The following is a 13,780-nucleotide window of genomic DNA, read 5'->3' as shown; positions in this document are numbered from 1 at the left end:
TCGCATTAGACATGTTTCACTTTATTTTTGTTTCAATATTCAAATTATATCCAGACTCAAAGTCAATAATATATGATTCATATTTGAATTCGTTTATATTTAAAAAAAAAAATGAATGCTTACCCTCTTTGTGATGGCCCACTGCTCGATCCAATATTCCGATTGGTCAGTCTGATAGTCAAAGTCAACACAAAATAATAAAATATTCAACCAAGCTAGGTCTATAGTCTGAAGTCTGAACATTTCCACGACCTTTCCCTCCCCCGCCTCGCCTCTCTCTCTTTTTAAATAAAATCGCTTTCTCCGATTCTCCTCCTCTATGATCCAACCAGCAGAGAGAGATCGGAACAGCAACAGCAACAGCAATCCCAATCGCTGGCGCGGGTCTGCCTTGACTGGAGAGCTCCAGTTGACCGCCTCCGCCTCGATGGAGGTCCTTAAACCGTCCCCTCCGCCCAGTCCCTCCATCCACCGCTTCTCTACGCACCCCCGCCTCGCCGTCTCCACTGGCGCTGCCCATTCCAGCGCTGGCTCAAGGCTCCACGTGGCGGTCGGTAAATCGCCTGAGAAGACTTTCAGCCTGCTCCGCTGGACCTTCCGCCGATTCGGTTGCACCGAGATTGTCCTGCTTCATGTCTACCAGCCGTCTCCTGTTATTCCCACTCTCCGTTAGTTTCTCTTTCTCTCTTTCCTACTTCTCAGCAAAGTTATGTATCTGTGATATCTGGTTATAATTGTGTAATATTAGGAACAGATCCTTTATCAGCTGAATCTGGTAATTATTTGTATTTATTTATTGTTCTAATGGTTCCCCATAGAAATTTACATGTTGCTTCTTAAGTCTCTTGTTATAAGTAAGACGTATTATAATAGGCTTATAGCTTTAATCTTCCCCATATCTAAGAAAATCATACACTCAGATTCAGATTCATAAAATCCTCTGGAACTTCTTTGTTTTCTATAAGAGAAGACCAGTAATAATTCTGTGGAAAATTAGGTCATTGACTTGAAGAGCAAACTTACTATTTGTAATTACTGTGTTCTTTGTGTACTTATTCAAACAATCTGCAAATTTCAGTGGGAAAGATCCCAGTAAGTCAAGCAACAGAGGGGATTGTTCGAGACTATAGAAGGACAGAGAAGGCTGAAACAAGAAAAATCCTGCATGGTTACCTCGAGTACTGTCGCACGTCTCAGGTGATTCTCTTCACTAAGTGTGATTGGCTTTACTACCTTCATGTTTGCCATAGCACTGTCTTCATATAATAGATATGCTAGTATTTTCATAATTTTGGAACCCAAGAGGTCTTCAACCAACTAATATGTCAAGGGGGATTATGATTTTGCAAATTCAGGTGCAAGCAAGCATTGCTGCAGTAGAGTGTGACCAAATTCAAAATGGAATTGTGGATCTGGTTAATCAGCATGGTGTTCGGAAGCTTATTGTTGGATCTGCACCTGATAAGTATGTTTCAGTTTTAACAGAGCTACCATAGTTTTTCAGTTTGTACTTTGCACTGAGCAACTGAACTTTCACTTTTTTGCAATAAACCCTGGTATTATTACTACCACTTTCATTTGACCTGTCAGACTGGTTCTTATATTAAAGAGTCTAATACCTAGGTATCCAAGATTCTAAGTTCTGTGCTTTTAGGTCATTTTTCTTACAACTTGTTTTCATTTATTAAACATGAGTTAGCTATATACAAAATAGGTTGCATGGTCATTTGTAAACCACTTTATGTATGAGTGGGTTTATTTTAATTTCAAACTGGCAAGATGACCACACTATCCATGGCCCATGATCGCTGTGCAACCGCCACCAACATAAACCAACAAACATTGGGAAAAGTATAGAAATCTATCTAGCAATTAATCTTTTTAAAATTAGGTATCATTAAGTGAAAATACTATCACAAACAAATGCTGTTTTTATTTTGGTCAGATTTGGCAATTATTAACAGAACCGAATGTGCATCAATAATACTTCAACAGCTTTGTAAAAATTAGTGATTTGATGTCTACTTTATATTTAGCTACTATTTTTTGTGCCCTTTTGAAATTGACATTAGAGTTTGGTCTACTTTATACAGTGGTTTCAGGTTGACAGGAAATTCTAGCAAGACAACTTTCTTAGTGAAGAACCTGCCTGCATTTTGTGAAGTATGGTTCGTCAGCAAGGGAAGGCATGTATGGACTAGAGAAGTGATTAGCACCAACCCAAATAGTTACAATCCTGATGATACCTCTCTCACAAAGAGAATCAGATTCAGTGTGTCGAGTTCCAACACTGATGAATCAGAGGACGATTCTGAAATCGACCAAGAAGCTCTGGCTCTAGACCAGACCGAGCACACCGATTCTGAAGAAAGTGGTTTATATTTCAGGGGAGCCACTTACAGTGCTAAGATGTCTTATTTGAATGATTTGGTGCCTCCGGGTGGCTCACCTTGCTGGCCTGATCCAACTTCTGATGTCAGGTTCCAGTCAAAACTGACCCCAAAGGTACTGTATTTCATTGGTTCCATCCATTTTGTCTTTCAGGGGAGCTCTTATTTGGGTTCTCTTTTATTAAAAGACTTTCTATTCTATTAGCAGGAAAGTTCATATGATGATCTGAATGAACTCATGAAGGAAGCTGAGCGGTCAAGGAGTTTAGCTTTTGCTGAGCTTCTCAGGCGTAAAGAAATAGAAACAGAAATCAATGACACATTAAAAAGAGTGAGCATAATATTTACAATGAATGTTTATTAGATTGGCCCGATTATACTTCTTTTTCCAGTATGTCATGAAGTGTGCATAAACCTGGTATGATAACTGACAGAATTATTTAATGCACTGACCAGGTCAAAGCCTCTGAAGCTTCACAAGCACGGGAAGCCAAGTCAAGAGGAGAGATTGAAGATCTCTTGAAAACAGCCAAGGAGAGACACCAAGTTCTCATAAATCAGCGAGAAGAAGCCCTGAAAGAGCTAGATAGTACAACGTTGAACCTATCCCTCCTAGATTCACGTGCACAGGTGCTCTCTAAGCAGCACTTCGAGGCTGCTGCTGAGCTGGAGGTGCTCCAGTGCTCCATCGAGATTCTTCAGCTTGAGAGACAGAAAAGTGCAAAGAACGGAGGCAAGGAGCTGAGGCAAACTGGCATGTGGGTCCCGAATTATAACATGATTGGTCTGGGAGATGACTCCTACAATTTCAGGGAATTTAGTTTGGCAGATATCAAGGCTGCTACCTGCGACTTCTCAGAGAGTTTCAAGCTTTTCCAAGGAGGCAATGGTACCGTCTACAAAGGAGAGATGATGAACAGGAGCGTGGCTATTAAGAGATTACATCCACGCAATGTTCAAGGCTTGATGGAGTTCCAACAAGAGGTATTATCGTCTTCTCGACCATTTTCCCAATGCAACAATAAAAATACCACACAATATTATTAGTAATATATCCCTTTACTTCAATTTTCAGGTGTTTGTGCTGAGCAAGTTGAGGCATCCACATCTTGTTTCTCTTCTTGGTGCATGCTCTGAAGCACTCTGTGCGGTCTACGAGTACTTCCCAAACGGTAGTCTCCAGGACCGCCTCTTCTCTCGAGGCAGTAATGCTGCCCCTCTGACGTGGCGATCCAGGGTCCGCATTGTGTCTGAGATTGCAAGTGCCCTCTTCTTCCTCCACTCCTCTAGACCTGAAAAAATTGTGCATGGTGACCTCAAGCCCGCGAACATATTCCTTGACTCTGACTTCAGGTGCAAGATCGGCGATTTTGGCATCTGCCTCCTCATGCCAGAGGACACTCTTGACCTTCCCTTGTACCAGCGGGGTGCTGGACCAAGGGGTTCATTTCCATGCATGGACCCAGATTTGCAGAGTTATAAATTGCGGAGCCCGAAATCTGATGTTTATTCGTTTGGGATCATAGTGCTTCAGCTTCTGACTGGGAAGCCGCCTCTGGGGCTGGCAAATGAGGTTAGGAGAGCGGTTGCTTCTGAGAATATTGCATCGGTGTTGGATAGGACTGCAGGGGAGTGGCCTGCAGATGTGGCAAGGAGACTTGCAGAATTTGGTCTCAAGTGCTGTGACATGAATGCACGAGCTCGACCTGAGTTGACACCTGAGGTCGTCAGAGAACTTGAGCAGTTGCATATGATTAAGGAAAGACCTGTTCCTACTTACTTCCTCTGCCCAATACTTCAGGTTAGTGAAGTCAATTATTTTTGTTAGGCTACTGATGGTACTTTGGTATAGACTAGAGAGATTAGAGTAATTCTAGTTATAGGAAAATCCTGGATAATTTGGATTCTATTTGAGGATGTTCTCATTTTTGCTAAAATGCCTTGAAATGCTCTTTCACGGGACTCAATAGTTTGTCTTAAGAAGAGGGTGGGGAGGGTTTTTAAGCTATCATATTACTATCATTTTGGTTTATATCCTTTAATCTAACCAATTATGCTTAATTATGTCAATGTTAGGAAATCATGAATGATCCACAAGTGGCAGCTGATGGATTCACATATGAGGGTCGGGCCCTACGTGACTGGTTGGAGAATGGGAGAGAAACCTCACCGATGACAAACTTGAAGCTGAAGCATCTTAACCTCACTCCGAACCATGCTCTTCGATTTGCCATTCAAGATTGGCTCTGTCAACCCTAAAAATCATTTGTTTTACTAGTGCCTCTATTGTATAGATTTGCGGGCGGTGCTTTTAGTTTGGTCATATTTTTTGTAAATAGTGTAGTTTGGTTTTCTAATGTCTAAATTAGCTTAGAGGGCTAAAGCCAGGTTCTAGTCATGTATATACAGTTTGTATAGGAGTGTATATAGATCAAGTTATGCTGCCTCCCTCCCTCACATTGTACACATTCATGCTCCAATTTGGCAGCAAAGAGAGAGGATCTGCGGGTGTTTAGTAAACCATGTTGGGATCCTGATAGAGTTCTTTTTTTTGTACCAACATAGCCTTTGTTTTTTTTAAATTAAATTTTTTTAGTCTTGTATAATAGCATGTTGGGACCTGCGAATGTTTAGTTTCTTTTAGTCATGTGTTTTTTTTTATTATTATTTTTTTTTATCTTATTGATTTTGCTTTTTATATCTCAACATAATTCAGTTGCAGTCTTCATTTTTACATTTGAATTTGTCTCATTGTTACGAGAACCCCTTTTCTGTAATTTATATCCAGTGACACAACCACACAAGCTGTAAATTATAGGGAAAATTTCCGGTGTACCCATGTAAAGTTTCAAAATAGCCAATATCTTCATGAATACACTAAAATAGTCAATATCTTTGTCAAAACTTCATTTTCTTTCTTCTATCCCCTTTAATTTATTTTACCTCACATTTAACTATTATAAAATATAAATTGACCAATATATCATTTCATTAAAATGGAGGTGTCCATTAAATTTCTCAAAAAGATTGAATAAGAACTAACAAGGCAGGGAGAGAAGATGCTTCATCTTTCCTTCCAATTCGCGCCAAAAAAATATTTTGTTGTCTTACTTCCAGTTATTTCCTCCTCTCTCTTCCGTCCTCCTTGTTCCTCTTTTTATTTTGTAGCTTTGTTGCCTTTCTCCATTTTCCTATCTATTTTGAACATTTTTATAGAAATATTGAATGATTCGTGGATTGAATTATACATCTATATTGTTACATTTACAAAAATCCACTATTATAGAACCTAATGTTGTTACATTTACAAAGTCTTTCGATGCCAAAAACTTTAAATTGTCAAGAAATGAAAAAAAAAATATGGTGAATTCTCCTATGCTTTTCGAACTGAATTTGTTCAGCTTTTCTGTTGTAGACCTTCACCTCAACTAGTGAATTCTCCTTTAGATGCGTAAGAAGCACAATTTCTTTTGTTTTTGAGACAACATTTTTCTTTGATACCAAAGAGTTCTTCTCTGATTGTGCAACCAGTACATTAATTTTTTTGTTTCTGAGATAGGTACATTTTCCTTTGATTGTAGGTGCTATCCATTCTTTTTTGTATATGGAATCAATAAATTCTCTTCCTGCTTTGAGCTACGTGAATCAATAAATTCTCGACCCAACAATGTAAACCGGATCAAAATAAAAAACTCCAAAAATATAAAGAACTCCAACAACTAAAGAACCACAACCACATTTAACCCGATGCCAACCCAATTTAGCCTCAAGAGCGAAATTCACAAGTACATGGGATTTGACTTGAGAGGAACTCAGTTGTATTTGGGTGTAATTAACTAAACATGACCCAAATTCGTGTACCTACAGGATGCCTACTCCAATAACCCAAAATTGAAAATTGACCCAAAACTCATTGAGATGAAGGGTCATTTTTTTTGGCACATTTGCAAGCTATCAACAATACCATCAGAAGCAGTATAATTTAGGTAACCGTTTCAATATAGTTGTATAATTCATTCCACGAACCATTCGAAATTTCTGTAAGAATGTTCAAAATATATAGATAGGAAAATGGAGAAAGACAACAACGCCACAAAATACAAAGAAGAACAAGGAGGCTGCAAGAGAGAGGAGGGAATAACATAAAGTCTGGAACAAAGAAGGCAACGAAATATTTTTTAGCGCGAATTGGAAGGAAAGATGAAGCGTCTCCTCTCCCTGCCTTGTTAATTCTTATTCAATCTTTTTGAGAAATATAATGGACACCTCCATTTTAATGAAAGGGTATATTGGTCAATTTATATTTTATATAGTTAAATGTAAGGTAAAATAAATTAAAGGGGATAAAAGGGAGAAAATGAAGTTTTGGTGGGGATATTGGCTATTTTAGTGTATTCATGGGGATATTGGCTATTTTGAAACTTTACATGAGTACACCGGAAATTTTCCCTAAATTAAAACTTCTACTCAGTTCAGGTCGCTTATATTATAATGAGTAAAACCAGGGTGTTCTTAAGCGAGCTTAACTCCAAACCTATTATATCGATTTTAAACGACAAATCTAAGCTGTTGAAATATATCTACTTCACAAGTGATGAATTTACATGCAAAGATTTGAAGTGTTCAAATTATTTTAGTATAAAGTCAAGCAGTCAAAATTAGAATGTTTATAAATTAATTTTAGTGCATTTATGTTTTAGCACTTTTTTGACCACTTGACTTTATATAAAATTAATTCAAAATTTTAAAAACTTTACATACAACTTTATTATTCGTGAATTAAATTGGTTTCAACGGTTTGGATTTATTATTTGAAACTAATCTAATAAGTTTTAGAGTTAAGCTCACCAAACACTTTGGTGAGCTTAAGAACACCCTAGTTCTACTCTATTATAATAATTGAAATTTACCTTCTTACAAGTTACAATAGAAATATTCGGTTTCATCTGCTTGCTGTTAAGAGGCGGCAGCAAGTTACTGAATTATGTGTAATGTGCACTTCAAAAGTAAACTAATAAGAAAAAACTATCAAGACAATTTCTGTCCAAGAATTTGAAGAGAAATTGGCTGGGCATGCTAATAAGAAGGGACATGCTATGATAATTATATCCTGCAAAGATTAGTGAAATATTTCCTTAATAAATACACTTTAAAGGGAGATATTCAAATTGCTTTTCTTATCATGTTAAGTGCGTTATGCTGGACCATTTGAAAGATTCGAAATGAATTGTGCTTTTAACAGGTACCCAAAAAAACATTCAAAAACATTGTCATGCTAATTATTTCTCTTATCACTTATTGATCAGGTAATGTCAAGAGACAAGTGAAGGACCTGTTGGCTTTATGGTTACCAGAAGATCTAGATGTCATTCCCCTCCAAACTTGGGAGCTGAGAGAGGCATGGTGCTTTATGAACCTCCTTCTGACCATCCCTCTTCTTCTACTGCGTAGAGGAAGAGCTGACCACCAGATCTTATATTATCTTCTTTGCTTTTCTTATGGACACCATCTTTTATGCTACATGTTTGTTTTGGATATTTGCTGCATTTTATTTTTTTGCTGTCTAGGTTAGATGATAAGATACTGATGAACAATCTATATGCTCTATTTCTGTGATGTTTTGTAATCCTCAGTTTCTAAAATGAAACGGGCGAGAGAAGTCTTTTATCAAAAAAAAAAAAAAATCCTTAATAAATAAATATCCGAAAAATAATAGTGAATGATCGGCTCTTCTACATCTCTGGTAAAGTAATGATTTTATATCTATTAAAAATAATAAAACAATTCTGAAAAATGTAAAATTTGAACTACAAGTATATTTTCATACTGAGATCATGTTGAATGGTTCAAATCGATTATTTAGACTCTAAAAACGAAAATATTAATTCATAATACAGACCAATCTGCTTATGCATAGTACCATAACCTCACTCTTAACAAAAATATTCTCTGTTCTATATAAGCAGCCCATTTTTGATACAGAACCAAATTTAAGTGCCGGAAAGGATGCAAATCTCCATACTGCTGATTAAAAGGCCCACTATGTATGCAGAAGCCAGCTAGACTACAATCCTTCCTTCAACAAACCCAAATAATATTCTAAAGAAAGAGAGATCTATTGCGCAAAACTATCGAGTTGGAAGTCAACTTTATGTGGACCCCACACGACTTGCTACAACCCAAAATATGCGCCGCATCAGCAAGCGGAGCTGGAGCAAATAGAAGAGCTGACGGTTTAGGAGGAGAGGATCCGAATGCGGTGCAGTGCACCTCGATCAGAGAGCGGACCAGGAGACCTGTGTCGGCTTGTTTTGCTTAGTCAAAACATGAAGGAAAGAGACAAGGCAGAGTTTGCTGAGCGGTTAGCGAGAAACCAGAAAAAAGCGAGTGAAAACAGATTAGGTTTAAAATTCAATCTGTAATTCATGGATAATGCTTCTTCAAACTTTTAACCTTCCCTTCCCTATTAGAAACAAGGAAGAAATGGTTTCCCTCTTCTACTATTTTCTTTTCTTATTTTATCTTATCTCGCCTTATTTCAACTCCCATAAAACTATCTTCAAAAGGAAGAAAAAAAGAAACCGAAGAACTTTTCCTCTGGATAAATAAATCAATTTAAGGCGAGATAAAGTAGACGCTCCTCCCACATTTGTCAATCCCAAACTTCAACGTTTTCTCGTCATTGATCAAACTTTGCAAGGTAAGTTACCAGCTTTTAATTTTTTTGCATTCTCTTCATTTTTTCCATTGGTTCTTCCGATCCATTCTAGAACACTGTCGCACTTGCAATCAATGCTTGTACCATTGCCAGGATTGACTAATGTTTTGTCAAATTTTAGTCTTAATTTACATTAATATCGCTAGTCCTTTCGTGACGTTTCTCTTAGAATTGAAGAATTGAATGATTTGATATGAAGGTGCAATGGGACAAGAAACGCCGTTTGACAAGTCAGCATTATATGATGAAGATTTTGTCCGTTGCTCCTGTGGATTTCTTCAATTCCTTGGATTTCGTTGCAGGATTAGTAAAGCAATTCATCCTGGTACGTAAGCAATTCATCCCTCACTCTTTTGTTACTAAATTTTTTTTTTTAAAAAAAAAAAAGGGCTAATGCCTATTTCATGTAATTGAAATATTAAAATTACATCATCCAGTTTTGTTCAGCAGAGACTGTACTCTGTGATTGCAGTCTATCAGTACCATTAGCCAACCAAAACATAGCATAATGTTACTAAATTGGATATACTTGATTCTCCAGATAATGGTGAGTTTTCAATTGGTCAATCCAAAACAAATTTGTTTCAGTTTAGTTGGGTTACTGGAATTCCATTCTTTTAGTTTTGCAAACTTGAGGGTTCTTCTAATTAATATGATCAAATTGAAAAATGATCATGTCTTTCTACTTTGCTACTTTATTTTTTATCTGCATAAAAATTGTATTTTTCTAGCTATTTATGTTTGCTTGAGCATTAAAATTTTATTTGCATCCACTCTTAAAATCATTAATTGTTCATGGTTATGCTTAATTTCATGTCAGCTGACACCATCTCATATGTTCCTATCTTAACAAATATTCTAGGTTCATATGCTCGTTTGCACAACAGTGATAGTGAACCTGACACTTCAGAGGACACAACAAGCTTGTCGGTAAATAATTTGCCTCATTGCTGTTATTATTATTACAATTATTTTTTTATAAATAATTGTAATTTTTTGTGATAATAACAATAACTACTACTACTAGTTTTTAAAACATAGTTTACCTTTCTAATTCTATAATATGTGTTTATGTTGCCTCATGTCAAGGAAAAAGATCATGTCGCCAAGCCAAATTCATACAGACGCAACATAAAGGCTTGGATTAAAAGAAGGATCAACAGAAAACAAAATAAAAAACAAAAGCTGTACCCTGGTACAACCCAGTTATCACGTAGCAATGCCCTACGCCGCTCCAAGTTTAATCAAACTAGCGATAGCATAAAAGAACTCGGCCGAACTTTATTAGACGGCCTCCTACATAGAATTCCTTATGGTCAGAAGGTGCCTGAAGAAATGATAAAAGAGAAACTCTGTCGATCTCTCTCAGCTGATTATGATGCATATACTAAGAGAGGGAAGAAAAGTGGTGTCCCACAGAATGCAAATCAAGATTCAAATAAGTTCTGGAGAAGTCATTCCAGCCCTGCTAGTGTTACTGAGAAGAAACTTTGTGATTCAATTGATGTTAAAAGGGGAGAGGAGACACTGTTGAATGATTATCATGAGAAAGATACCAAATGTGATACTTTGGATTTGGTACAAGATAATGAAACTGATGCCTCTGTTTGTGAGAAGAGAAATGGAGTTGATGAAGAGATGGTTTCAACAGGAGAGCATGGTGAGAACACGTTTTGCGGGTCTTTGGAATCGAAACAAGATGCTATTGACAGTGGTGTGTCATACAACTTGGAGTTTGAAACTAAAGAAGAAAGAAATGAGAAAACAGAAAATGGCAGCATTCCCTCTGAAATAAAAGATGTCGGTCCCATGGAATCTACAATATTGCAAGGTAAGTAAAGTTGTCATCTAAAACTACCAGTATCACTTTGATCTGGTACTGGTACAAAGAAGTAACCCATACGGTACCAGACAAGTTGTTGTAAATACCAAGACCAGCTTTTCTGTTGCTTTGGTTGCGAGTTGTGAGTTGTGACATGGTTGTTTGGTTTCATGGGTGATTGCAACTTCCATCCTATTGCTTGAGCATTGCTCACATTAAATCAAATAACTTGGAGTAAGTAAATAAACAAGAACATGCAATTTGCACAACTGTAGTATAACTATCTCTTTACTGGGGTATAATATTTTGACTATATCCCACTTCTTTTTTCTATAAACAGTGGATATTGGGAAAAAAGATTTATGCATAGATCCAAAAGATCTTGAGTCTCTTACTAATCTGCTCAAACAATTGGGATTTGACACGTTGTTGGAAACTGATGAAGAAACAACACAAATTAAAGCCGAAGAAGATGATGAGACGCGAATTTCAGACACTGAGGTCAGTTTTGAAGAGTTTAAAAGAGCTTGGGACCAAATTAACAAGGTTGAATTTGCAAAATTTGACTGTAATATACTACCTCAAGATCTCATACTTGTACTTGACCTCATCGACCAAGCATACACAGAAGCATATACTAATTGCTCTTCTAGGGTGGTTTGGTCCTCTAGTTATGTGTCAAAACTTAGTCCAAAAATGATGGAGAATCATGTACTTAAAGAGGTGCAAGAGAGAGTGACATGGCATCTAAAGGCACATGAAGAGTGTAGTGATGAGGCCGATGACCTTGTTGCTTGGGATTTTGAGAGATATGATGAATGGTTAGATCATAGAGCTGATTTTGAGAAAATTGTAGTTGATTTGGAGAGGCTTGTATTGGATGATTTGGTTGAAGGTTTAGTGGTTGAAGATACTGAAATTCCAAGTTTGTTAAGATAGTTCCTTTTTCTCTCTCTCTCTCTTCAATCTGAGTTAATCTGGGTACATAATAATGGCAGTTATGCTAATGCTACAGGATACTGTAAAGTTTTTTAGTGCAGGGTGTTTACTATATGCATTTTACTGGTTTTTCCCCTGTTCTTTACTCTATTAAACTTTACCTTTGTTGTTGTGTGTGTGATGTGTTGGGGTGTGTGTGGGTGCTCTTGTTAATGGAGCTATAAGCTATAATAATTGGACTATTCATGTAAATTTTTCGTACATAGGTTTTAACTTTTTTTTTTTGTATTGTTGAATAGGATTGATGCACTGGTAAACGAAGTTTTCTGTGTAAATATGTTTCTTAATTTGTTTGCTTTTTTTTTTTTTACTCTGGGCTGTCTTCTGTTTTCTTCCAATTAAGAGTCGATAAGAAAAGAACAAAAAAAAAGAGGGCCGTGAGATGGGATAATGGGAAAAACAGTGAAAATGAAAAAAGTTGTGATGCAAAATGATTTCATATCATATAAGACATATTCATAGCATTATATTATGCGTCAGTCCATACCAGTGCTCTTATTTAGGCATCACAACATACATATAATAACTTCATATAAAAAGAGCTCTCTGTGGAGAGTTCATGTCCCTATAGAACATGAAAAATCCCCCAAAGCTTTTATATGTAGAGATAAAGAAGAGCTTCATTTGCTGCAAGAGCAGTTGCTGCCACAGCCGCAGTTGGATCCACATTTGCAGTCACAACCGCCGTTCTCACCCCCAGCTTCCATCTCGGAGTCAAAGAATGCCCTGGACCATCAAATAAACAGATTGCAAGGTATAAACTGGTTAGTCATCTCTGGCATTAAAACTGCAATGGTTAGTCAGATTAATCTCATGAATTTATTACTTATTATGAATATATCATGAGGGAATCTGAAACCAGTATCATAACATAAGCGCATTCACATTATGTGATATGTATGTATAATTACATCCCTAGCTAGCTTATGGAATTAAAATAAAAACTTCCACACATAGAAAGTTAATTTGTGTACTGTTAATGAGAGCTAATCAAGAGGCTGACCTCTTTGGTGGATGATCGAAAAGGATGGTGGTTTGTTTGGTGCTGAGCACTTCACCAGTCAGATCAGGGTACATTCCGCATCTAAACATGCCACCAAAAAAGAAAAAAAAAATCAGATCATAGTAGTTGGAAAATGTATTAAATCGAGCCATCATTTGTCTGTATATAATTCAGAAATCATGGGTTACAAAAAAGATGTTGTCAAAACGCAGAAGAACATCTTTTTCTGTGGTTTCTGTTTAGTTCCTGCTGGTTAAGTTAAAAACTTAAAATGATGTCATGCAATTACATCAATCATATATAATACATGGCATCTGCACAAATACGTGATATCCTATATGTTGTTATTATGGTGTTCTGGTGTGGGTGTGTGTAGGGAAAAAAAGAAGAAGGCAAAGCAAGAGGCGGTACCCTTTACAGCTGGAGCCACAGCTGCAGCCAGAACCGCACCCACATTTGCCACTGCAGCAAGACATCTTCTCTTATGATATGATGTGATTTATCAAATTGAGTTTGTAATTTATGAACTCTTTTCTTCTTGCACTTGGATGAAATGGGGAGAGGTCAGGGAGGCCTATTTATAGCCTCTTCATTGGCCAAGATGGGTTGAATTGGGACAATTTATGATATATTGCTGGGACCAGGGAGTATCTATGTGACTGTGTATCAAATATCCTTGTCTATTGAAAAGTGTGCCTTGCAAAATAATGCAATATCTGCCACAATAATGCAATCTCTCAATTTTTACTGAGAACAACAGCGTACTGCAATTGCAGTACAAGTTTTGTTACCTATTGGTTATCAGTGTGTACTCAACACAAAATTTTGGTCCGGTTCCCTATTGTTTG

General features: G+C 37.0%; 2 protein-coding genes and 1 long non-coding RNA gene across 5 annotated transcripts; 2 read left to right on the top strand and 1 right to left on the bottom strand.

Moving 5' to 3' along the window:
• The first annotated feature begins 233 nt into the window (after positions 1 to 233).
• On the top strand, positions 234 to 5,044 carry LOC144555337 (U-box domain-containing protein 33-like). 2 transcript variants are annotated; one of them, XM_078303633.1, is made up of 8 exons: positions 234 to 668; positions 1,079 to 1,197; positions 1,356 to 1,465; positions 2,094 to 2,505; positions 2,599 to 2,721; positions 2,847 to 3,374; positions 3,466 to 4,191; positions 4,467 to 5,044. In XM_078303633.1, exons 1-8 carry the CDS (start codon positions 320 to 322, stop codon positions 4,647 to 4,649), a joined length of 2,550 nt encoding a protein of 849 aa, XP_078159759.1. In that variant the 5' UTR covers positions 234 to 319; the 3' UTR covers positions 4,650 to 5,044. The 2 variants fall into 2 exon arrangements, with proteins under 2 accessions (XP_078159759.1, XP_078159758.1); XM_078303632.1 differs by having other exon boundaries at positions 2,596 to 2,721.
• Positions 5,045 to 8,631: 3,587 nt separating this feature from the next.
• Positions 8,632 to 11,987, top strand: LOC144555327 (uncharacterized). 2 transcript variants are annotated; one of them, XM_078303618.1, is made up of 5 exons: positions 8,632 to 9,094; positions 9,308 to 9,433; positions 9,971 to 10,038; positions 10,198 to 10,939; positions 11,271 to 11,987. In XM_078303618.1, exons 2-5 carry the CDS (start codon positions 9,313 to 9,315, stop codon positions 11,867 to 11,869), a joined length of 1,530 nt encoding a protein of 509 aa, XP_078159744.1. In that variant the 5' UTR covers positions 8,632 to 9,094; positions 9,308 to 9,312; the 3' UTR covers positions 11,870 to 11,987. The 2 variants fall into 2 exon arrangements, with proteins under 2 accessions (XP_078159744.1, XP_078159743.1); XM_078303617.1 differs by having other exon boundaries at positions 8,633 to 9,090.
• A 360-nt stretch (positions 11,988 to 12,347) lies between these two features.
• On the bottom strand, positions 12,348 to 13,500 carry LOC144555328 (uncharacterized). The gene is made up of 3 exons (XR_013512030.1): positions 13,344 to 13,500; positions 12,933 to 13,013; positions 12,348 to 12,655 (listed from the first exon to the last, which is right to left on the bottom strand). It is a non-coding gene; the product is annotated as an uncharacterized LOC144555328 (long non-coding RNA).
• Between the last annotated feature and the right edge of the window lie 280 nt (positions 13,501 to 13,780).

The sequence above is a fragment of the Carex rostrata genome, chromosome 6 (genome assembly GCF_964058835.1).
Source record: "Carex rostrata chromosome 6, lpCarRost1.2, whole genome shotgun sequence".
NCBI classification, from domain to species: Eukaryota; Viridiplantae; Streptophyta; class Magnoliopsida; order Poales; family Cyperaceae; genus Carex; species Carex rostrata.
This window is presented reverse-complemented; position numbering and strand designations above follow the sequence as displayed.